Source organism: Mobula birostris, chromosome 31 (assembly GCF_030028105.1).
Source record: "Mobula birostris isolate sMobBir1 chromosome 31, sMobBir1.hap1, whole genome shotgun sequence".
NCBI classification, from domain to species: Eukaryota; Metazoa; Chordata; class Chondrichthyes; order Myliobatiformes; family Myliobatidae; genus Mobula; species Mobula birostris.
This window is the reverse complement of record NC_092400.1, coordinates 18,376,953-18,401,853: the sequence shown is the minus strand read 5'-3', so window position 1 is coordinate 18,401,853 and position 24,901 is coordinate 18,376,953. Positions and strand designations below refer to the sequence as shown.

At 37.7% G+C, this 24,901-nt stretch overlaps 1 protein-coding gene across 2 annotated transcripts in view; it reads left to right on the top strand.

Moving 5' to 3' along the window:
- kntc1 (kinetochore associated 1) overlaps positions 1–24,901 on the top strand; it is a 129,121-nt gene that overhangs the window by 9,545 nt on the left and 94,675 nt on the right. For both annotated transcript variants that reach the window (XM_072247626.1, XM_072247625.1), the window contains exons 6-27: positions 1,746–1,823; positions 3,082–3,116; positions 3,206–3,316; positions 4,718–4,808; positions 6,053–6,105; positions 6,211–6,323; positions 7,731–7,785; positions 8,002–8,100; positions 8,732–8,775; positions 8,933–9,007; positions 12,074–12,149; positions 12,797–12,919; positions 13,013–13,102; positions 13,176–13,241; positions 13,331–13,392; positions 17,266–17,377; positions 17,968–18,111; positions 18,202–18,258; positions 19,214–19,315; positions 21,310–21,429; positions 21,917–22,060; positions 22,785–22,883. In XM_072247626.1, coding sequence (XP_072103727.1) covers positions 1,746–1,823; positions 3,082–3,116; positions 3,206–3,316; positions 4,718–4,808; positions 6,053–6,105; positions 6,211–6,323; positions 7,731–7,785; positions 8,002–8,100; positions 8,732–8,775; positions 8,933–9,007; positions 12,074–12,149; positions 12,797–12,919; positions 13,013–13,102; positions 13,176–13,241; positions 13,331–13,392; positions 17,266–17,377; positions 17,968–18,111; positions 18,202–18,258; positions 19,214–19,315; positions 21,310–21,429; positions 21,917–22,060; positions 22,785–22,883 — 1,949 coding nt within the window. The remainder of the gene's footprint in view (positions 1–1,745; positions 1,824–3,081; positions 3,117–3,205; positions 3,317–4,717; positions 4,809–6,052; positions 6,106–6,210; positions 6,324–7,730; positions 7,786–8,001; positions 8,101–8,731; positions 8,776–8,932; positions 9,008–12,073; positions 12,150–12,796; positions 12,920–13,012; positions 13,103–13,175; positions 13,242–13,330; positions 13,393–17,265; positions 17,378–17,967; positions 18,112–18,201; positions 18,259–19,213; positions 19,316–21,309; positions 21,430–21,916; positions 22,061–22,784; positions 22,884–24,901) is intronic.

Genomic DNA, 24,901 nt, shown 5'->3' with positions numbered 1-24,901 from the left:
ATTTTCATAGAGATCAAAGCCATTTATGGCTTCACATCTTTTTCTCTCTTTTTTGTTGTATACATCTCTAATACAGACAGTACCCAGGTTGTGTAAAGAGCCTTAGATTGTTCCTAGGAACAGAAGTTTAACCCATGTGATATCACTATATACACTTGCTCCATCATGGCACCCTCCCCACCACTGAAGATATTTTCAAAAGGTGGGGCCTCAAAAATATCACATCATCATTAAAGGCCTTCATCATCCAGGAAATGCTCCCTTCTCTTTATTCCGATCAGGGCAGAACAGGAGTCTGAAGTTCCTCACTCAGCAATTCAGAAACTGCTTCTTCCCCTCTGTCATCAGGTTTCTGAACAGTCCATAATACTGTTTAAATTTTGCATTATTTATTTTGAAATTTGTAATAATTTTATTTGTTTGAACTGTATTGCTGCAAAGCAACGAAGTTTACATTATGAAACAGTGATAATAAGCCATTTACAAAGGAGAAAATCTGCAGTTGCTGGAAATCCAAGCAACACACACAAAATGCTGGAGGAACTCAGCAGGCCAGGCAGCTTCCATAGAAAAGAGTAAACAGTTGATGTTTTGGACCAAGCCCTTCATCAGGACTGTAGAAAAAAAAATCAGAGTTGGAAGGTGGGAGGAGAGGAGGAAGAAATGCAAGGTGATAGGTGAAACCTGGAAGGGGAGCAGGGGTGAAGTAAAAAGTGGGAAGTTGATTGGCGAAAGAGGTACACAGCTGGACAAGGGGAAATCTGATGGGAGAGGACAGAAGGCCATGGAACAAAGAAAATGGGGAGGAGCACCAGCGATGGGCAGGTAAGGAGATAAGAGAAGGAAAAGTGAATGGGGAATGGTGAAGGGGGGTGGGGGCATTACTGGAAGTTCGAGAAATCGATGTTCATGCCATCAACTTGGACGCTACCCAGTCGGAACATAAGGTGTTGCTCCTCCAACCTGAGTGTGACCTCATTGTGACATGGACTGACATGACACAATAATAAGCCATATTCAGATGCTATAATTTTATTTCATTGAATATTCATTCTAATAATTCCTATAATTAAACTAATGATATGAATATATACAATATCCAGCTATTAATGTATGCCATGAAGCTATTTATTTTTACTAGCTTCAGAAATACCTTTTTTTTTAAAAAACTTCTCTCATGCATTTGTAAAGTCAGATTTCCATTAGTCAGTTCATTTGTAACTCAGGAAGTCCTTTTTTTCATGTTTCTACTGTCTGTCACTATCTTTTAACATAATCCATAAAGTTGCTAATCAAGATCTTTGCAATCATCTTAAATATCTTGTTGTCACTTGTAAATTGTTGGCTTGGTACATCTGCTCTGTGCTTCATTAGGATGTTTCCCTATTTGACAAGGCCTATCTGTAAGCAGTTGTCCTAATGGCAATTTTCAAGTTCAATTTAGATAAAATTTTCCAGCTTGTTTTGTGGCAATGTAAATGTATTTTTTTTTCTTTTTGTGTGTTTTGCTTCATTTTACTTTTTCACAGGCAGAGAGAAGAGTATAACACCTTCAATCTTTTCCTTTTGTGTTTTTTTTCCCTTAAGATTGCTACTTCTGTGCATTCAACCTCACCTTTCAACTGTAACTGATAGTTAGCTCCTGGAATAAATTGAACATTTTAATCATCAATTTGTGATAGGAATCTCATCCTTTACAGTAAGGTTATGGTGCTTTTAAAACTTTATTTTCCCCCCATTTTTAGGCACCTACTATGTGGTTCTGCTAACCAACAGTGGTTTCTTCTGGGTTTCATGTCTTCAGCTTGCTAGACTTCAGAAAGGTAAGACTTGTATTGCCTTTAATGGTAAAGCACAAGGCTGTAAGGGTAGAGTTTAGTCAACGTGATGAAGTAAACATATAGCATCTTGTCTTCATCATATGAGCATTGAGTACAATAGTTGGGATGCTATATTACTGCTGTATGAGAAATTGGTGATCCCACACCTAGCATATTGCGCACAGTTCTATTGCTATGTTATAAGAAGCTTGTGATTAAGCTAGAGACATGCAGAAAAGTTTCATGAGGATATCTCTGGGATAGGAGTGCTTAAGTTACAAGGAGCGACTGGATATGCTAGGACTGTTTTCTCTGAAATGAAGGAGGCTGAAATTTTTATAAAAGAATTCATGAGGGGCATAGTTAAGTGGATGGTCATAGTTTTCTTCCCATTATAGGGGAGTCTAAAGCTGGAGGGCTAGGTTTAAACTGAGAGGGGAAAGATTTAAAGAGGACCTAAGTGTCACAGGGTATATAGGTTGAGCTGTCAGAGCAAGTTGTTGAGGCTGGTACAAATGTTTAAAAGACATTTGGACAAGTTCATAGATAGGAATGGGCCAAACACAGACAAATAGGACAAAAGGAACTCTCCTGCTCTATTTGTTGCTGTTTCCTTTATGCACGAGGGGTGGTTGATAAGTTTGTGGCCTAAAGTAGGAGGAGTCCATTTTAGAAAACCTAGCACATTTAATTTTCAACATAGCCCCTTCCTACATTTACACACTTAGTCCAGTGGTCATGGAGCATACGGATCTTGGACCTCCAGAAAATGTCCACAGCAGGGGTGATTGATAAGTTCATGGCCTAAAGTAGAAGGAGATGAGTTATACAACTCTCGTTACATGCAAAAGCAGTTCAACTCTTTGAGTGATTATGCAGAAAGTTTGAAGTTAATAACTAGTCTCCTACCTTAGGCCACGAACTTATCAATCACCCCTGCTGTGGACACTTTCTGGAGGTTCAAGATCTGTATGCTTCACGACCGCTGGACTAAGTGTGTAAATGTAGGAGGGGACTATGTTGAAAAATAAATGTGCTAGTTCTTCTACCTTAGGCCACGAACTTATCAATCACCCCTTGTATATCACCTCCTTCTCATTACTGTTGGTGGCTGAGACCCATCTTTAGATTCCAATCTTCTTATTGAATGGCATCAAACTTCTTGGACTAACCTTTGAAGAATGGTACAGAGAAATTAATTTATAGAGATTTTAAAACTTCAGTACTATTTATTTCTGATGGTTTTCATTTTATTTTACAGCAATTGAAACAAAGGACTTCAATACGATAAAAACTGTAAGACTGCTAGATTTTTAATGGTTATCTCATAATACTTCCAGAAATATATTGCAGTTAATTTTGAAATATGTTTTTCTCTTTATTAGCTGAAAGAACAGATGAAGATCAGATTTGTGCAGACTGAAGATAAACACACAGCTGGCTGTAACCATGCAGTGATCGCTGGTTTGCAAAGTAACACTAAACTGCTTGTTGGGGTAAGTGAATTCCTTCTTTACATTGGGCATTAGTCATTTGACATTTATCTGTAACAGTGACCTAAATTCTCAGTTTCCGATGTAAAATCTCCAGTTCTTGAAGAAATCGAGATCACTTAAGCACTTCAGAATTCAAATTTGAGCCCAGTGTGAAATCAATGGCAGTTTGAATTTTGGCAGGGATGAAGGTCTGACTTGCTCTTTCCTTTGTACCTCAGCATTTTTGTTCCATTTGCAGAAGGGCGAACCTCCACAAATATAAAGAGTGGGTTTTTGTGTCTGAGAAGATTGTCTTGTATAAAGTAGTATATGTTTTTTAATAATAATCAAAACACAAAAAAAACTTGTGAAAAGTTAGGGACAGTAAACCAGAAATTCCTACATGCATCTTCCTTGGGAAATGAGTGCTTTAATGTTGCATGTCAGTTTAATCTGGTGGGAATCCTTGTCAGAATGGTAGGAAATTTGATACCCAACTTTTTGGTGGGTTATTTTTATTTGCAAAAATTTCTGTTTTCTGGCATAATGACCAGTTTCACATGACATCAAAATACTGCAACAAGCAGAATTAATTATTGGTGCAAACTTCAACTGGTGGTCTGAAAAGTGCTTGGAGATTAGAGGTATCTTCCTTTCTTTTTAAATCTTTTTATTGAATTAGTACACAAAAGGTAAAAGATATAACAATGAATAGGTTGTTAAGATATAAATATACAAGTAATATTAATACAAAAAAATGCAAACAATGTAAGTTAGTTATAAAATAACGAGGTAATATAGTTGTTTACTAATTTTCCATATATATCAATAGAATGAGGAAAAAAAAACCCAGAAAAAAAACCCAAAAATAACCTACCGTGCAAGGAGATTAGAGGTATCAATCGTTTTTTGCTATCCCCAATTCTCCTGCTACTTAAGGGACGAAAACTTAAACTGCATTCTTTTTCCTCGCTAAAAACTATGATCAAGATTACAGTTACTCTTAAATTTCTGGCATTGGGATCATTCTGGGCTGTTCCTGCTGATTTTCGTTTGGCATACCTCAGTTTGCAGCCAGCTGCTATGTTAGTAAGGTATTCATTACCAAAAAGAAATTTCATTTGCTCTTCTGAAACCCAACAGACTGTTCTATGGGCAAACCATGCATTATGCAAAATGTTTGATTCCCCCCCCTCCCCCCCCACAACTGGCATTAAAAACTACAAAATGCACCACAGTTACTTGCCTAGACTAAACCTTCCTCTCATCTGTTTACAAAGGCATTGACGTGTCAGCATCAGGATATGCAAAAGGCAATTGCATAAAATGTGCAAATAATCTCTGAAGTTTCATTACTTTCCTATTCACAAAAGCAAACTTTATGGATTTATTTTCCTTTGTTAATATAGCATTGTGTTTTAGGGTATAGGTGACAGTGTATTATCAACATGGAATGTGAATGACATCAAGGAACTGGAGGCCAGTAATGTAGTTGATTCATCCATAGTGAAAGGTAAACATAAAATTTGAACATCTTGAAGCACTAGAAAGTGTTTATTGTAATAACATTTTGTTAAAATATTTACTGTTTTTATGTGTGTTATTAGCATAACTCCCAATGGTACCTTAATTATATTTTGCCATCAGAATGAAACGTTCGAGCACAAACCTGATGTGTCCTACCTATCCTGTCTGCTTTCACGGTAGTCTGCTGCCCTGTGACTCATCTGGTCAACTACTTATTGATGTTTTCTAATCAATACCCCATTAGTGTATCCATCGTTCTGTGCACAATGCTTCTTTAGTTTTCTGTCAACTTTCACTTAAGTGGTAAGATTAAGGACATCAGTACATGCCATGTGTTGTCATTTGAATAAATCTCTATAAGAATTTGTTGGTGCGTGTTTGCTTGTATGTGTTTTCCTTTTTTGACAGTATGATTGTACCCATTTCATCATGACATGTTTTCTTAACTTGAAAAAACCTTTTGCAAATGCATAGGCATTATTGCTGTGGCCTGACACCACCTCAATTACTTCCTCCTAAGCTCTCTTAACTATATCACCTGAGACTGTCCTGCTGTTTTCTCCCACCTTCCCTCCCAATACAAGACCTCGCACTTCAAACCTTTTGCATTAATGAACAATTCTAAGTCCTGCACAGCAAATTGGGAACGTTCCATCTACCCTGCAGGCTCTTCCTTGGTTGTCATTCTATGCAACTTCTCTCTGTACTTGCTAGTGGATATGCCTTTTAAAGACCAACATCTTTGTGGAATTTTTGTGCAGCAAAGAGTGCAAATACTGTATATCAGATTGTGTGCTTTGCAAAATGGCACAGACCTGTTTTACTGTGTAGTACTGGGTCGTACCTCCTAGTGCATTTAGTATTTGGAAAAATATTCATGGCTGACTTAGAGATTTATTTGTAGAAAATGGTTATGAATGTTCGTCCTGTATGTACTGTGCTAATTGTTAAACAAAAATGCATCAATTTCTTGGCACATTTTGCTTCTAATCCAATTCAGATTGAAGTTATCACAGGTGGAAGATTTCAAAGTTTGTAAGAACTGAAATCAAATGGGTGGAAATTGAAAAGTATTTTCCATAACCAGGAGGATAGTTTTGAAATGATTTATCTTATTATGTAGCTTTGTTGGTTGGAACAGGAAAGGAAGGAAGATTTCATACTGGTTTATAATTCTCCTTCATACTTTTTCAGACAAAATTTGTAACAAATTCTATTTTATAAATTTAGGTGTTAAGAAGTGTCAAATTATTGGGAATACAATATTTATCCTGGATGATACTGTAAGTTTAATTCAACGTATTTTACATTTTATTTGGTAATATTTGATCTTCCCCCTCCCCCCACCTTTTCCTTTTAAATTCTAATTTTCTGTTTGTTTGGTTCAGTATTTCCTCAGCACATGGGATGCTTATGCTCTTGTTATGGTCTGGTACTGGCCCTTGGTTGAAATTCAGGATTTTTTGGTGTCTGCAGAGGGTGATTCTTCTTCCATTTCCAAGTAAGAAAAATATGCTGTGTAGTAATATGGGCTTCCTTTAGTGATTTTTTTTTTCCATTGTTTAATTAATTTTGTTGCATGGAATATGTTTCTTTTCCTCCAGAATGTAGCAGATAATTTGAATTATTTGTAGAATCATAAACATGATTTGTTTACTTCTACTGGCATAAATCATACTCCATTTTGCTATGATATTGTAAGAAAATATTTGCTCCAGTTATTTTATAAAGAATTCATTTGGCAAGTTTTGCTGGGAAATTTTAAAGGAGAGTTGAAAAGGACAAGCAGATTAAAATAAAGTAATATCTTCATGAAGTATTACATAGAACATGGAATAGTACAGCACAGTACAGGCCCTTTGGCCCACAATGTTGTGCCGACCCTCAAACCCTGCCTCTCATATAAGCCCCCACCTTAGATTCCTCCATATACCTGTCTAGTAGTCTCTTAAACTTCACTAGTGTATCTGCCTCCACCACTGACTCAGGCAGTGCATTCCACGCACCAACCACTCTGAGTCAAAAAACCTTCCTCTGATATCCCCCTTGAACTTCCACCCCTTACCTTAAAGCCATGTCCTCTTGTTTTGAGCAGTGGTGCCCTGGGGAAGAGGCGCTGGCTATCCACTCTATCTATTCCTCTTATTATCTTGTACACCTCTATCATGTCTCCTCTCATCCTCCTTCTCTCCAAAGAGTAAAGCCCTAGCTCCCTTAATCTCTGATCATAATGCATACTTTCTAAACCAGGCAGCATCCTGGTAAATCTCCTCTGTACTCTTTCCGATGCTTCCACATCCTTCCTATAGTGAGGTGACCAGAACTGGACACAATACTCCCAAGAGTGGCCTAACCAGAGTTTTATGGAGTTGCATCATTACATCGCATTCATAAAGCATTACCCATGGTTTTTTTTTTAAGGAATAGATGATGTAGGTTGTCAATGCTATTGAAGTATGCATATTGCTTACAAATCCTGTAAACATAATTACAGACCATTTTCATCATACTTTTTTGGCAAAATGGCATATCTACTGCTTTACTTTGTGCAATTCTGTAAGGGTATGCTGTTTTTTTTGTGTGTGTGTGTTTATAGTTGTTGTGTTCTGACTCTGGTCATTTGTAAAACTCTATCTCTTTTCATCATCTTAATATTAGATACATCATTATCCATGTAGGCCACAAGCTCTGGAATTCCTTACTTGTATCCTTTTACTTTCTTCTGCCTTTAAAATCCCACACCTTGAACAAACAACTAGTTATATCTCTCAATACCTCCTTTGAGCTCATTACTTTTCCTTGTACTCCTAGTGTTTATTGGGACAAATCTTCAGTGTTAAAGGTGGCGCTATACATGCAAGTAGCTATTGCTACTGAATGATTTCTAATTTAGTCTCATCTTTAATAGGCAAGGCATTGCTAACTTGAAACTTGTGGCTTTGACAGTCCCAGTGAACAATGAGGTAACATTTTATTTATTTTTCCCAATGTTATTAATGGATATTTGTTGCTTTTGTGAAATTTTATTTTTGTTGAACATCAACTTTACTCTTCTTGAATTGTTTTCTAGAAAAAGTCTATTCTGAAAGTCATTGTTTTAAACTAGAGCTAATTTTGGCGAAGATCTTGTGTTTTGTACCCAAAACTGAAAACAAATTTGGGTATACGATTATTTGCAGATGAGAAATCTCTTGGTATATTCTTTTCCTACGATGAAACTCCTGTACTCCTTGGAAGTGGCAAATGTTTCAGCTCTGGTTCAAACAGATATTGGTCAGGTAAGAGCTGATCATAATATATCCCAGGTGATTTGGAAATATGTTTTCACTTTGAAATAAGTCACAAAAGAATGATTGTAAATTACACATGTTGAAGGGAAAACTGTAGTTTTGTGCCTACAAATGAATGATTATATAATGAATTTGTTTGCAATTAAATTATCACACACTTGAACTGATTTTGCATATCTGCAGTCAGCAATAAACTGCATAAGCAGTCAACAATCAATTGCATGAATAGTTACTTTATTATACAAATGTAATTTGTTTATTAACAATATTTTTATAACTGCATTATTTTCAAATAATAAGCCCCAAGTCATGCTACCATAGTTATTATTTTTGATTTTCTAATTTCAATGTACAATTTTGGCCTTTCTATATTTACTTATGACATATTTGGAAACTAGTTGAACTGTCAAATCTATGCAATACCATTCCCCAACTAACTTTTCCAAATGCATACGTTCCAATTATTTGAGCCAACACAGATATAAGATCAAGTGGATTTAGAAAATCTGATTTGTACCTTGCCACTCCATTGCTGCATTAGAGTTGACATGATTTGTTGGGTAAAACTGGATAAGCTGAAGCACTGATAATTGATTTGTTTGTACCGTTTTTGATATAGGACACTATATACATTTTGGAAGGACTTCATGAAAATCAGAAAAGGTAGGAAAATATTCACCAGTAAAATACAGAAGTTCTTTTATGTTTGCATTTTATAAATAGGCTATATTCGTTTTTTGTTATTGTATGTAACTATTTTACAGAACTGTCAAAGCTAATGAAAAATAGTCATTTATGTATAGTTATTTCATACTTTCAGAAGCTGTAGTTCACCCAAAGGAGTCATTTCTACAATTGCTATGAGATGTTTAACAGAAGCATTGCCAGAAAACAGGTAAGAACAAAGTATGGTACAAAGCATCATTGTTTTCTTAAAAAAAACTACGTTGATAATCAAAACATCAATATAAAGTAGAAAAAAAACATGCTAGTCTTTTGCTTTTGATGTGTTAAACACTCCTTTATCTCTGTCCTACTTGGCCCTTATCTTTTGACCGCTTCATTACTTTTGTAACTAACCTTATGCTGCTATTAAGTCTTGCTCTGATCATTGCCCAAATCACCTCTTGCCTTTCCTCTGTGCTTGATCTACTCCCCTTCCCTCATTCTAACCTTTCTCTGCCTCTGCACTCACCCCCCCCCCCCCCGCCACCATCTTCTAGAACCAACTGGAGGGTAGGCTTACTACCCTCAATTAATTGTGAAAGCATGCTAGGATAACTGTTTTACATTGACTAGTTCTACCACTCCATCTTCCCTTTCTCTGATATATTTTGTGTGATGACAGGAAATATAGAATTTATTTGTTTCACTTGCATGCTGAATTACTTTATGAAATCAATGAGATTTTCTGTTCAGCTTGGGTATTTCATTGATAGGATATGTGATTGGATTTTGGGTGATGATACAAAGATGGTAGCTTAACAAATTATGAGCATGATACACAGCCTGCAAAATGATATAGATGGGTTAAGTGAGATGACTGATGGAGTGTAATGAGGGGAACTGTGGGGTTACCACAGTTTCCCTCATCATATTTCCTCATTAAAGAAAAATGTAAAAGCAAAATTTCTTCTGTTGCTTACAGTTTGTCTGTCTCCCTCTGGATTTGTATCCTCCCTCGGGCTTTCCAGGAAGAACATCACAAAATGTGATACAAAAAATGATGAGAGTGTGCATGAAGCACAAAACAAGTAGTTTATAAAGATACAGCAAGAAAGTCTAGTAGAATTTTAGCTTTCCTATGTATTTTCATTTAACATAGTAAGACTAGTTCAATTGTCAAGTCTACAGCAATACTGCTGAAGGGTTTTGATCTGAAACGTTGGCTCTTTATTCCTCTCCATAGATGCTGCCTAACCTTACATGTTCCTCCAGCATTTTATATGTTACTCGTATTAATTTTTCCTATAAACCTGCTCTCCTATCTAACCTGCATTTGGGACAAGTTATTGTTAGCAATTAACCCGTGACCCTTGGCATGTTGGAAGAATATGTACAAAAAGAACTCAACACATAATGAAATCAAGGAAGATTTTCTTCTTTGAGAGTTGTGGGTCTCTGGAATTTTTCTTTTATCTCAACGAGCGGTAGAGGAGAAATTGAATATATTTAAGATGACAGATATTCAAACTACCGGATAAATGAGGAGTCTGGGGAGGGAACTAGTAAAGGATGATGATGCCAAGTTGGATTGGTATTTCATAGTATGATTGCATAAAATCAATAGAAGAAAGACAACTGAGAAGAGTGCATTTTGGAAGCAGGTGTGAAAATAACAGTAATGGTCATGAGTGGATTTGATGTGATGGGGTGGTAAGGGTAATGTGCTCACATCGCCCATTCTAGGTGACAGATGAGAATTTAAGATACAATACATTGTTGATGTTGTGATCTGGCTGTTGGTTCACATGTTGGAGCCTACCCCTGCTCGTTTGTTGTGTTCGTATTTGGTGGATTCATTGGAACTCTATTACATAACACTTGTTTGTCTGCAGTTTGGCCTTGACTTGCATTTTACCCGCCTCTAGTGTTTGAATTTCTTGCCATTTTTCTTAGGCCTTTCACTAATTTAACTAGTAACTTGCCCCCTTCCTTAATTTTTTTTCAGTACTTTTGATCATTTGATAGATTCTCTTGTGTCTTCCAGCTGTCAATGCAGTGGAGATTTTAGGTGTTTTTTGTCCACTGCTGTCTATGTTTATCTGATCCTTAGCATTTATGTTTTCAATTTTTATTTTGGATGTGACATGATACAGTGTAAGCACTAGATTCTGTTGATTTTATTTATTTATCTATTTATTTATTTATTTATTTATTTAGAGGTACAGCATTCAGCTCTTCTGGCCCTTTTGAGCCTTGCTGCCAAAATCCCGAATTAACCCTAGCCTAGTCACAGGACAATTTACGATGACCAATAAACCCACCAATTGGTATACTTTTGGACTGTGGGAGAAAACTGGAGCACCTGGTATAAATCCATGCATTCCATTGGGAGGGATGGCATCTGTTAGTCTTGCGAGACCATGGATCTGCGCCTGGAAAGTCTTGCTTCAGTCTCTCTAGGGCGCAGGCCTGGGCAAGGTTTTATGGAAGACCGGCAGTTGCCCAAGCAGCAAGTCTCTCCTCTCCATGACACCGATGTTGTCTAAGGGAAGGGCAAGGGCCGTTACACCTTGGCACCAGTGACGTCGCAGGAGTTGCCAGAGCGAGTTTGAAAGCAACGTCGGACTGCCTTAGGGACTCCAGCTCCGGATTTGTCCTCAGGGTTTACTGCCAAAGCCTTTCCCATAAGTGGGTATGGCCGCAAGGCAGCGGAGGTTTGAAATCAGAGTTTTCCCTCTCTTAGATGGACTGCCTTCCCAGGCTGACGAGCTCCATCTACCCGAAGCACTGGTTTTAAGGAGCCCCTTCTCCTGTCAGTAGAAACAGTTCCACCAGGCTTAGAGGCTAAGCCACACGAGAAGGCCAGGAGTTGGACTTGCTTGTCAGAGGCTATTTGAGGCACATGCCATGAGGAGCACTTTTAGGTATTGGGAGCTTGTCCCCTCTACCACTCCTCGGCTTGACAACCTTGGAAGGACATACAAATTTATTACAGAGGATTAAACCTCGACCTCTGATGCCCTGAGCTGTAAAAGTGTTGTACTAATCTGCTACGCTATTCTGGCGCCACAGTATATAAACATAGATTTTATAAACCTATACATATCTATAAGGTCACCGCTTAGATTCATATATTCCAATGAGAATGATCCCAGCTTTATCCAGAGTATCCTTTTAGTTCAACTCACTATTCTATCAGCATCTTTTGTATCCTACCAACCTTTTTCTTTCCCTTTTTTTTTGTTAATTAGACTGTGGTTGTGGTTTTAATGTCTTTCATAATCTGTGTTTTTAGATTCAGTCGCCTGCTTTACAAGCATAAGTTCGAGGAAGCGGAGAAATTTGCTCTACAGTTTGGTTTGGATGTCGAAGTAAGTCTAACTGCTAGAAATTGGAGCTGCATAAGTACATTTAAAAGAATAAATTGGCTGGGAAAGAGGAAGAACAACTGAGAAGGGAAGTTGAATGTGGAATTAGTATTGATGGTTATAGAGGAAAGCAGGGTTTAAGGTTAGTATGTAATATCTTGTAAGTTATAGCATGTCAGATCATATATGTGTGATTATCCTGAGGACAAATAGCAAAAATGATCTCCAGAGAATCCAAATTGATCGGAAAATTGAAAAAGTCATTTTGATGATTAGTATGCTAACTTTAGAAAGCCTTTCACAGCCTTAAAATTTAAACCATGGTGTCATATGTATTGAAAGACAAGACACATTTTTCTCAGGGATACAGGAAGCGCCTTCAGAAATTGGAGGACTTGTACTTTTGAAATTTCAAGTACATAAGTGAGAAATTCACTCCGTTTTTATTTGAAGTCGTGAAACTATTGTTTCTGAGCACCTGATAGATTTATCTAACTAAAACCAGTGCTGGAATTTTTTTGTTGTGAGTAAGCCGAATATATTAATGCAAGGAATGTAGATAGTAATACATTTATGCAGAGGTCCTACTTTAGTGAACTTATAAGTTCTAATGTGGAAAAAAAATACAGTGAATATATGGGTTTTTTCAGCTTGTGTACAAAGTCAGGCTTAATATAACTCTGGAGAACCTAGCATCGACTTCAGAAGATCCCAATCCATCATTATGGCAGAACATTGTTGAAGAGGCAAAAGCAGATATACACAAAATACAGGTACTAAGCTAAACTACCTAAGTAAAGCTGGATTATATTTTGTGATTTCTTTTTTCCTCTTATTGGCTGTGTTTAATTTTTTTGCCTCCCCAGGATGATCAATTTGTTGTGAAATATTGTATGGATGTTCCTTGGCCATCTTTCGAAACCACATTGGAAATGTTAAATTATGCCAAAAAACGGGTAAGTTTTGCATTGTCTTGTTTTATATGGTTTAATGTATAAAAATTATTAACTCGCAAACTATGTTTTGTAGAGTCTAAAGAAAGAAGATAACAAATCTGTCCATTTGACTGGGGAGCAAGCTATGTGGCTGGTGGAGGTAATAACAAAACAACTTTTTTATTTTTTTGGTCACTGAAAATATGAATTGGTCATTATTAATTTTATCCATTTAACTAAAAATTCTAGGTTTTGAGAGCAGAAGCAAGGCTTACTACTTTTCATGCAGCATTTGGACCTGAGAAGTTCAGGTTTGATTTTTTTTTACCCTTTTTTCTGTGTTGCTTTTCTCTCTTCAGCATTAATAAAAATATTCAAGGCATTTATGACAGAAAATTAGAATTGTGTGAATGAACAAATACCGGGAGTTAGAAAAAATGACCAAAATCTGGGTTGAAGAAGATTTTGAGAAATCTTTTAAAAACTAATGAGAGGTTACTGTAGATGAGAGACAATGGAGTCCACGGTACAGGTCGTATTGAGTTGGGCTGAGAGTAGCTAAAATGTGTGGAAGTTGTATTCTGGATATTCTTCATTCACCCCAATCCCATTCATCTTGTCTTCTCCCAATAACCTTTCATGCCCTGACTATCAAGAACCTATCAATCTATGCTTTACGGTGCCTGTAAGAAGTATTTCCCCTCTGTGGAGGTTTTCATGTTTTATTGTTTTACAACATTGGATCACAGTAGATTTTGTGTGGCATTTTTTGACACTGATCAACAGAAAAAGTCTCTTGTGTCAATGTGAAAACAGATCTCAACAAAGTGATCTAAATTAATATATAAAACACAAAATAGTTGATTTATATTTAATATGCCACACCAAATCATCACTGGTGCAGTCAATTGGTTTTTAGAAACCACTTAATTAGCTAAATGGAGTTCACCTGTGTGCAGTCAAGGTGTTTCAGTTGATTGTAGTGAAAATACACATGTATCTGGAAGATCCAACTGCTGGTGAGTCAGTTTCCTAGCAAAAACTATACCATGAAGACAAAAGAACGCTCCAAGCAACTCTGCGAAAAGGTTATTGAAAAGCACAAGTCAAGATGGATACAAGAAAATTTCAAAGTCATTGGAGTACAGTTAGGTCAATCAGCAAGAAATAGAAAAAATATTGTACAACTGTAAATTTGCCTAGAGCAAGCAGTCCTCAAACACTGAGTAGTTGTGCAAGAAGGGGACTAGGGAGGGAGGCCACCAAGAGACCTATGATAACTCTGGAGGAGTTACAAGCTTCAGTGGCTGAGATGGGAGAGACTGCGCATACAACTGTTGCCCGGGTGCTTTACCAGTTGTAACTATGGGAGAATGGCAAAAGAGAACGCCCCTGTTGGGGGGGGAGAGACGCGCATGAAATTCCAGCTAGAATTTGCCAGAAGGCATGTGGGAGATTCTGAAGTCAGCTGGCAGAAGGTTCTATGGTCTGATGGAACCAAAATTGAGCTTTTTGGCTATCAGGCTAAACGCTATGTTTGGTGTAAGCCAAACACCACACATCATCAAAAACACACCTTCCCTACCGTGAAGCATGGTGGTGGCTGCATCATGCTGTGGGGATGCTTCACTGCAGCAGGTCCTGGAAGGCTTGTAAAGGTGGAGGGTAAAATGAATGCAGCAAAATACAGGGAAATCCTGGAGGAAAACCTGTGACTTGGGAAAAGATTTACTTTCCAGCAAGACAATGACCACAAGCATAATGCCAAAGTTACACAGGAGTAGTTTAAATGTCCTGGAGTGGCCAAGTCAGAGTCCAGATCTCAATCCAATTGAGAATTTGTGGCTGGACTTGAAAAGAGCTGTTCACTCATGATCCCCATGCAATCTGACAGAGCCTGAGCAGTTTTGTAAAGAATGGGGAAAAATTGCAGTGTCCAAATGTGCAAAGCTGGCAGAGATCTACCCACACAGACTCAAGGCTGTGATTGCTGCCCAAGGTGCATCTACTAAATACTGACTTGAAGGGGGTGAATACTAGTGCAATCAATTATTTTGTGTTTTATATTTGTAATTAATTTAGATCACTTCATGGAGATCTGTTTTCACTTTGACACGAAAGAGTCTTTTTCTTTTGATCAGTGTCTAGAAAGAAAACGAATTAAATCCACTGTGATTCAATGTTGTAAAAGAACAAAATGTGAAAACTTCCAAGGGAGGAGAATACTTTTTATAGGTACTATATACCCAATGACTTGGCCTCCATAGCTGTCTGTGGCAATGAGTTCTATGGATTCACCACCACCTGGGTAAAGAAGACCCATTCCTTTTAGCACAAATATATTTCGTTTACATGGTTTTACTTTGCATTCAATAAAAATAGGTTGAATGGGGTGCTGCAACCAGTCAATGTGTCTGTACAAAAGGGATTTTGGCAGCATTTTACAAAGTTTGTAGATTGGCAACAAAATTATGTTATTAATGAACATTGTTCAGTTGGCCTTGAATGTACACTAGGGCCAAGGTCAACTTTTTATTTTCCAAATGAATATGTTTATTTGAAGACATTTGCATTGTCAGATTTTGATTTCGCATTATCAAGTTTGATTATTAAATAGATTAGCAGATTAGTTAAATAACTGATGTGTGAAATTAATGTGAAGAGATGTAATTGAAATTAATGTTGAGAAGGAAGAGCAAGGAGTAGGTTCCACTGCATGGAAGAACATTGGGGACTTGGTAGGAATAGACTTCAATGTTTGCACATAGGTATCATTCTTTTTACATCATTTTTAGATAAGGCCATTGAAAAGTTACTAAATGTTCATTAAGATTTGTGTGCATGGAAAGTAAGAAAGAAGAACTGATAATTGATTTTTTATTCTGTTAGCATTGTCAATTTGGGTTTGTCTAGTACAGAAGATATTAAGATATTGAGTGTCTGCAGCATAGATTTGCCAGTTTGATATTAAGCAGTGATGAAAATTTGAGATACTGGGACCCTAGCCTCTTCCTGGCCGGAGGATGTTATGATGTTAACAGCTGAAGCTTCTCAAAACATTAAAGAATTTGCTGTAATGAGTTGGTAAAGGCAAGTCTTTCATCTGCGAATAAATGTGGCAGTCAAGTTAAAATGGACCTGTGAGATATAGTATTTTTTTGGAGAATGGAATTCGATGCAAAAGGGCTTTTGAGGTAGGCAGCATGACAGCCATTGTAGGGAAGAGGTGAAAAATACAGGACTGAGAAGAGGGTTGTTATGCAATAGGAAACAATTGGGCCTTATTGATACAAAGACCATACCTAACAATGGATATCCTCTAGAAATTTCCTAAGCTTCTATCACCAATATTTTTGTGTTCACAATTGATCAGAAACTTACCTGTGCCAATCCTGCTAATTGCTTTGAGGCTGGATTTCCTGCATCAGATGACTTTGTGCTCTCTTCTGTAAGGAAAACAAAAATACTTCCCACTTTCTTGAATGACTGAAGCTGCACAAACACCCAAGAAATTGAACGCCACGCAGGAGAAAGCAATTTGCTTGATTGCCACTAATCTGACAATCCTAGAGTTGCTCCTTGCCATTACACATTCTTTACTATTATATAAAACACATTGCAGCAACTTGCCAGGCCACCTTAAGGTGACACCCCAAACCCATGACTTGTATTATCCAGAAGATGAGGGGTACCTTGTGCAAGTGAAGCCACTGGCTATGAGTTCCCCCTCCATGTTTCACCATGCTGACTTTGAAGTATACCACTATTCTTTCACAGTCAATCCTATATAGTCACTGCTGTGGGAATTCACATACCTTAACACCTGCAGTTTTCATGAAAATTTTCTTGACATAGTGATAATGAAAAGCCAGTGAAAGGAATGTGATTTTAAAATTAAAGTGACAACCTCAACACCCCCCCCCCCAAATTCCTTAAACTTCTTTAATAAATAAAAAAAAAAAGAAGAAAGATTTTCTTTTTGGCCTCTTGTAGTATGGTAAGGGTGAAGACAGTTCTGAGATGAACTTAGACCCGAATTTACTCCGAGGGCCTTTTCCTGTGTTATGGCTGTATTAAACACTAAATGTGGGTTGTAATAAGACTTAAGTTTTAAAACTTTGTGTAATCCCTGTATTCAGTTTTTAGGCATGTGAAACATGACTAATATTTAATTTCTTTTGCAGTGGCATTGCTTGGAACAAGTTTGTAAACAATGAAGATCTTTTTAATGATGTACTGTTGCAGCTGCAAGAGGGAAACCAGAAATGTGCAGAGCATATTTGGTTAAGACACCAGGTGATATTAACTGAATGTTTTATCTTTGTTGCATATCATGAAATGTTTCTTCACCTTCTCATTCAAGAATAGTGAATAGATCAGTGTTAATGCCAAACCCGGAGGAGTAATATACTACAACTTGATGCATGTGACTCACAACGTTAATGTCTTGTGTGCAGCTACACAATTGTCCTGACCACTGCCTCCTGCTGCAAGGTTATTTGATTTGCTTATTGATAAAGAACATTGTCTGTACCTCCAGGGAGACCTGACTGCAAATTGTACAAATTTTCTGGCAATTCCATTTAGCCGTTTCCTGCTGATGTCGTAAATTATGTTTAGATCACTAATGAGCAGTTAACAAGCCATACTCATGATTTTAGTTAAAAATTGTAATTGTCTGTTACTAGGCGCAGTCTGAGGTTTTTTCTGGAGCTTTGCAGTTATTTAATGAAAAGAGGTAGCAGTTCAAATGAAGGGTCTTGACCTAAAATTTTGATTATCTGTTACCCTCCATAGATGCTACCTGATTCACTGAAATTCTCTAGCACTTTCTGTTGCTAATGAATAGTGCATGGTTGTTAACGATCATAATTTTTCATTGTCAGGTGGAGTTTGAAAACAAGTTTGATTTGAAAAGACTGGAGAGTTTGCTTGATTCTATTCCTGCAAGCGCCCCTTCAGAAGAGCTGTGCCTCTGGCTGGGTAACATCATCATTCCCTTTGTTTTAAGGATTGTTCCTGAAGGCAAGGTAAGGATGCTTGATGAAGTATGTAAAGGCATATGATTTTTCTTTTGGACAATGCAAAATGATTTTTTTTTTTTGTTTGAACTTTTATAGAAAATTCTGGTAAGATGGTTGGAACATAGAGCCCGCAGTCTTGAGCTAACTGAGAAGGTAATGAGGACAGCGATTACATTGTGGTACTTCTGAGAATTAGATGGTTCTAAGGTTCTTTTAAGAAGTCCAGGTGACTAATTATAAAAGTTAAGTTCTTATTCCAACCTGCTAAAAGAAGTTTGGTAAAAAAAGAAATATTAAAAAATGCTATTTACCTTAAACAAAAATAAGAAATAAATGAAGGCTGGCTATTCTACTTTATCCAAAAGTTGAAAGGAGAAATCCATAGCCATTTACCATCCTGCTCAATCTTCCCATTGATTTGTCTTATTTGTTCATCATGCACTATTGGATAGGAGGGAATTTCTTAGAAATTCAATTTGCAAGATCTGTTCTTTACAGATTCCATATTGGATTTCCAGATAATTGACTCTATCCCTTCCCTTGACCAAGATCTGAGCTTGAACCAGATTGCTCACAATCTTGAAGATTCTACTTAACTTGCCCTGAGTTATTCACCTCAAATCCTCTCAGCAGAATTGTCTGTTTCCTACTCTGTATGGTTTCCCATTCTCTTCCTGGGTCATCTACTGAAATGTTGAACCTATCATTGTTACCTGTGTAAACTATTTTTATACTCAGTGCTCCCATCTGCATACTTGAGTTCACCCTAGCTTTTGTTCAGTTGACAAGCTATTTCTCCACCAATCCCCTCCCATTGTGTTTCTAGTTTTCCCCTCCTGTTAACTTTAAGCCAGATATTACCTCGACTTCTGTAGCTTGAATTCTGGGTTTTATCTGTTAATGTTCTTGTGAACATTCTTTGACATTTTAATGTATTAATGTCCATCATGAACATGGTATTCTGCAGGGATAAAATGTAGAAATTTTTTTTAGTAACTTTGAATTTGTTTGTTAAAGACGCCTGTATTTTCTTTATTTCAAATTTTAAGAGATAGTGATATTCATTATTTGTGTATATTAAGTTTTTAAAATTTTCATATATTTACAGGCAAACTGGCCAGAAAATGGATTGCAAATGGCAGAGCTGTACTTTGAAGTGAAGAAACCAAATGAAGTAGGACTTGTCACAGCTGGACTTTGGATTCCTTTAGTATGGCTTCATCTTTTTCTTTAGTTTATCTGAATTTGAGGACATTTGGAACCGTGACAAAGAAAGAAATGGGAGCGTGGATTTCCAAATGTTGATGGTTCAGATGAAAATAGGATGGTATTTAAGGGCAATTGAAAACATAACAAGGAAGGAATTGGGAACCAAAGTTCCAGATGTTGATGGTTCAGGTGAAAATAGAAAGGAAGTATTGTCAATTTTAAAAGAATTGTTTACAGTTGTATTAGTGTCTGATAGCTGTGAGGAAGTTTGTAGTGACACATGACATTAATGTAAATGGAAAATTAAGAAATGGGATAGCGACCATGAGTGATAGGCACTGAGTATGTTGATTGCAATTAAATTTCAGTTTACTTAATGTATGGGAGACTTTTTTTTTAATCTAAAACTGCATTTGAGAAAGAATTAGAAAGGAGTTTTATTTATGGGATTTAAGTAGGTAATGTTGAAGAGGGAATAAATGAAAATTCAAAGGATTCAAAGTACATTTATTATTTAAGTATGTATGCAGTATACAGATTCGTCTTCTCTACAGTCAGCCACGTAACAACGAAAACTGTGGAACCAGTTCAAAGAAAAAGCAATTAATACCCTATGCCACCCAGGAACTACGGTCCAATCCACAAACTGCGGACAGAGAATTTTGGTACCATCATTGAGGACGAGGGAGACCATTTGAATGCAGGGGCTTTCCCATGGCAGCAGTGTGAGGGAGATCTTCACATGCAGACACCTTCCTCTGGCAGCAGCGAGCGAGAGGCTGGTAGACGGTGCTGAACACTCACTCACCTTCCGCCATGATGTTTTCAGTCTTCCTCGACGCTTAGATCAGCATGAAATGCTCGCCTCTCGGAACCTTCTCAGAAACAGCAAAGCACCAGATTGCTCAATTAGCCTGAAAACTTAACATCAAACTGTAGATCACAGGCTCCAAAAAGTACCAGAACCACATTTAAAAGAAAAAGGAGATGTATAAGAAGTGAAAGAAACAGCTTTGTGAACCATCTGGTGAATGTCACCCATGGTAGTGTTATTTTCTTAGTTGAAGCTCAATCGTAGTTGAAACAACAAAATTATCTATTATGATTTTTTTTTTGAAAAACTAATGCAAATTGATTGAGTAGGGATACATCTCATAGCTTGAATACATGCAGTTTACAGGTGACCCCACTCCCTACGTTAGGGGGGAGTTCTGTTCGTAGAAAAACAGCCGTATTACGATTTTCTGTGAAATGAAACCCCCTCTTCTCCATATTATAGATGGGGTTGTGAAGTCATTTTATTGGCGATGACAAAGTTACTCACCACCATTATTTAACAACTGATTGCCAACAGCTAACAATAGACTTGTCCACCCCTCTCTCTCCCTCCCCCTCCCAAGACTCGTGTGAATGAATACCTCATTGGCTGTATCCCTTCCAGTCCAAGGACATATGAACAGATGCATCAATGTGCAGTGTTGCTTTGTTCTTTTTCTCCGATAAGCAAGGCTTGTAGATTTGGAAAGGTTGCAGGAAGAGAGGATTTCAGGGAAAGGAACAGATTTGAGGATTGGATTCATGGGAAAAAGATTGTGCAGGGATTCATGAGTTAAAGCTCGATGGAAGTTGAGAAGAACCTTGCGATGGTAGGCACAGTTTATTACACAATGCTTTAATTGGGAACTCAACATGCTAGCCTTAAAGCCCAGGAAGTGTCCTGATTCATTCAACTGTTCTGCTTAGAATTTGGCAGATCTTGTAAAGTAGCTGTAGATATATTACAGCTGGTCTCTTCCAGGCAATAAACCATTGGACTAATTCTGAACAGCAGTTGTCAAATTGGATGCTGTAATGTAGCAACTTCCTCAGTGGGTGAGGAGGGTGAAGCTAATGACTAAACATTTCAAAAAAAAAAAAATAAAAAACAATGTTACTGGATTTTTGAGTTCTCTAAAGGGGATCTATAATTTTTTAAAACACTTTTCTTAAATGCAGAAGGAAAATATTGATTGTGAGGAGGTGCATCAATTAAAGACATTGGTCAATCATTTGCAAGAACTAGTTGACCTCCACAGAAAGTACAACTGTATACTGGCGCTCTCAGAGTTTGAAAAGGTAGGTAATATTTTATATCAATAATAGACTAGGAAAATGGAGAGTGAGTTTTGTAGATCTAGATTAGTGCTTTAGAGCAATTACATAACAAGGAAACCGAAAGATGTTCCATGCTGTGTGGAATTAATGCTGTCGATTATTGTAGAGTGGCCGCTGATATCTTCAATATATGGGTTAATAGTGTAATGAATGTGCCTTATTAAATCAGAAGTCCAAATCCAGAAACATTTTGTTTATTAGCAGTTTACAAAATCGCATAGAATTGAACCTGAGCCATTACCTCTGCATAAATGTTTAAATCTTATTTCGTAATTTGGTTATTCAAAAGCCGGTAACCATTCAGTCAAGAGATGTATAATATCTTTTTTAACATTTCTTTAAAATTGTATTTTAAAATCTGATTTCAGTAATCTGAATTAATTTAGATAAATGTGTTTTGAGGATTTGTCCCTTGCATATTACTCTATATTTCTGCTTTATTTATCAGGAAACTACAGCAACAATTGTATTTCGGATGTTGGATAGAGTTCTGGCTCCAGAGCTCATTCCATTCACTCTTGAAAAGATTATACAGCCTTACATAACTAAGCATAATTTACAGAAGGAAGAATTGCTGCTGCATTACATAAAGGTGGTGTTGCTCTATTTTAAGTGTTGTCTAAAATCAATCTCCGCCCAGTAGTTAATACAAGAGCTGAATGGTGAGATATGTTGTAAACCATTTAGCCTGAGAGATATACTTAAGTATAAAAATAGTATTGTTTAAAAAATAATTAAGCTGTCATTCTAAGATGGATACGATATATTTCTGAGTTCTTAAAAATATTAATTCTGTAATAGTATTTCATTCGCCAAAATTCTTAAAACAAAATATAGAAAATTAGCAAAAGTAGAAGTGACATGTTTATTGAAAGTTTAAAGGTGGAAAAATAAATTCTTAAACCCTAAAATCTTATTTTCATATTTAATGTAAAAGGAGGCTATTTGATCTCGTCTACTTGATCACTATTCCCTTTCTGATTATTCTGCCATCTACCAAAAGTAATCAGAAACCCACCAGCAGCATATCTTTAGGACATGGGAGGAAACTGGAGCACTCCTGCAAAACACTCACAGTGCAGTACAAGACGTGCACAGTCAGATAAGGTACAGTCTTATCACAGATTGCACTGGAAGTGAGAATCACACTCAGGTCACATCAACACAGTTATAATATCAGTGTACACAGTTGGGGTAAATGTCCTTGTGTGTTTATGTAATATTTTTCCATCTATAACTAGTATCCTACAGTCTAAAAACTCCATTAAAACTAATGACTAAATGTGTATAATTATTTTTCTCTCTTGCTTGAATAGGATTTACTGGAGCGATGTAGTTCACGATCAGCTTCACTTTTTGAAACTGCGTGGGAGGCCAAGGCTATAGCTGTACTTGGGTGTATGACAGACACTGATGTAAGTATTACATATCTATCCTTGTGTTAAATCCAATAATGATCTTTCTTGAGTAAAATTTATTGACCACCTTTTGACTATTGGAGAAAAAAGGAATGAGATATGTTCGTGGACCAGATCAAGTTCACCCTTTTGTTAATCCAAAGGCTGCAGTTACTTGGTGTGATCCAACTTATCCTGATGGCCATGGAGATTTCACAAATCAGGAAAGTCCACATGTAGGGAATAGGTCATGGACCTCTTAACTGAAGTGCTACGATGGTCTTTTGATATCTCACTGTTGTCAAATGCCCTTTTAACTGATTTTGATGGTGTTTGATAAGATCTGTTTAAAATAGCTAAAAAGGATTGAAATATTTTAAATACAGATGATGCATTAACATGTAGTAAGTGTAAATAATTTTTAATTGACATTAAGTAAAATAACTAAGTCTGGGCATCACTGTAGTTAAAAGAAGATCACAGAAGGAAGCTTACCATCCAAGGATATACATCGTATCGAAAGGACAGGCAGGTGGGCAGAATGGGGTGGTGTGGCTTTGTTGGTAAAATGAAAATGAAGTCAAATCCTTAGAAGTGACATAGGATCAGAAATTGTGGATTCCTTATGGGTAGAGTTAAGAAAGTGCAAGGACCCTGATGAGAGTTGTATAGAGACCTCTGAACAGTAGAGAGGATGTGGAGTACAAATTACTACGGGAGCTAAGAAAGGCATGTAAATAGGACAATGTTATTGTGGATTTCAATATGTGGTTAGATTGGGAAAACCATTTTGGTGCTAGATTCCCAGAGAAGGAATTTGTAGAGTGCCTTATAGATGGCTTTTTATAGCAGTATGTTGTTGAGCCCAGTTAGAGAAAAGGCATTTCTATATTGGGCATTGTGCAATGACTCAGATTCGATTAGGGAATTTATGGGAAAGGAGCCTTTAGGAGGCAAATATAGAATTCATTCTGCAGTTTGAGAGAAGGTAAAATTGGATGTATCGGTACTTAGTGGAGTAAAGACAAGAGAAGATCTGGCCAAAGTTGATTAGACGGGGACATTGGTATTGCAGCAATGGCTGGAGGTTTTGGCAGTGATTCAGAAAATGCAAGGTTGGTTCACCCCAAGGAAATAGAAATATTTTAAAGGAAGAATGACTGCTGAGAGAAATTAAAGAAAGCATAAAAATCTTTTTTTCAAGATGGCGTCGGTATCTGGCGATTGCGCGTGCTTTCCCGAGCAAACTGCCCTGTACACTATCCTATACTCGAGAAACCCTTCTAAACCTCCAATCTGCTGCATCTAGCAAGATCAACAACGCCTTGGCGAAGCTACTGACCCAGCTGGAGATCACTACGCTAGAATTGCTTCTTCAACTCCGGACCGCATCTGGACCCGACCAGCGAGGCCTGGTCCGAGGCCCACCACGTTCCTGGAGACCCACGGCCTGCTACCGTGCCGAAGCGCTTGGAGATGCAGCCCATTCCAACCAGCACCACTCCAGAGCAGACAACCAAAAAGAAGTGCTGTCGGAGACCTCAAGGTGCCCCAGACGCTTCCCCAGAGTGACCACCGTAAAGCCCAGTTGGTGGACATCCACAGCTGCCGGAAGTGAGGCCTCCGCCGCCGACCTTGGAAATCGAGCCCGGCCCACCGGGATTAATTGTCGGCTTCGGGGCCAGACCCAATCGACAACCCGGGGCCCCGGCAGCTGGAATTGGCAGCGGATCCTCCCCCGTCACTTGGCCCGACCTGGAGTGCCCGACGACGTGACCCGCCGATCGATCCCCGACGCGTCCACCAACCTCAAAGAGCTGACAACAACAACACTGCGTCGATGGAAACCTGGAAAGATGCATTATTTACCGAGGAAGCGTGGGAAAAGAGCTGGGCTGCTGGTCAGATTGAAGCTGAGGGGCTTCGGGGTCCCTATGTCCACCATCCTACTAGCTAATGTGCAAGCCATAGAGAACAAGGTGGATGATCTTAAAGGGAGACTCACCTACTGCAGGGAGATGCAGAACTGCTGTGTA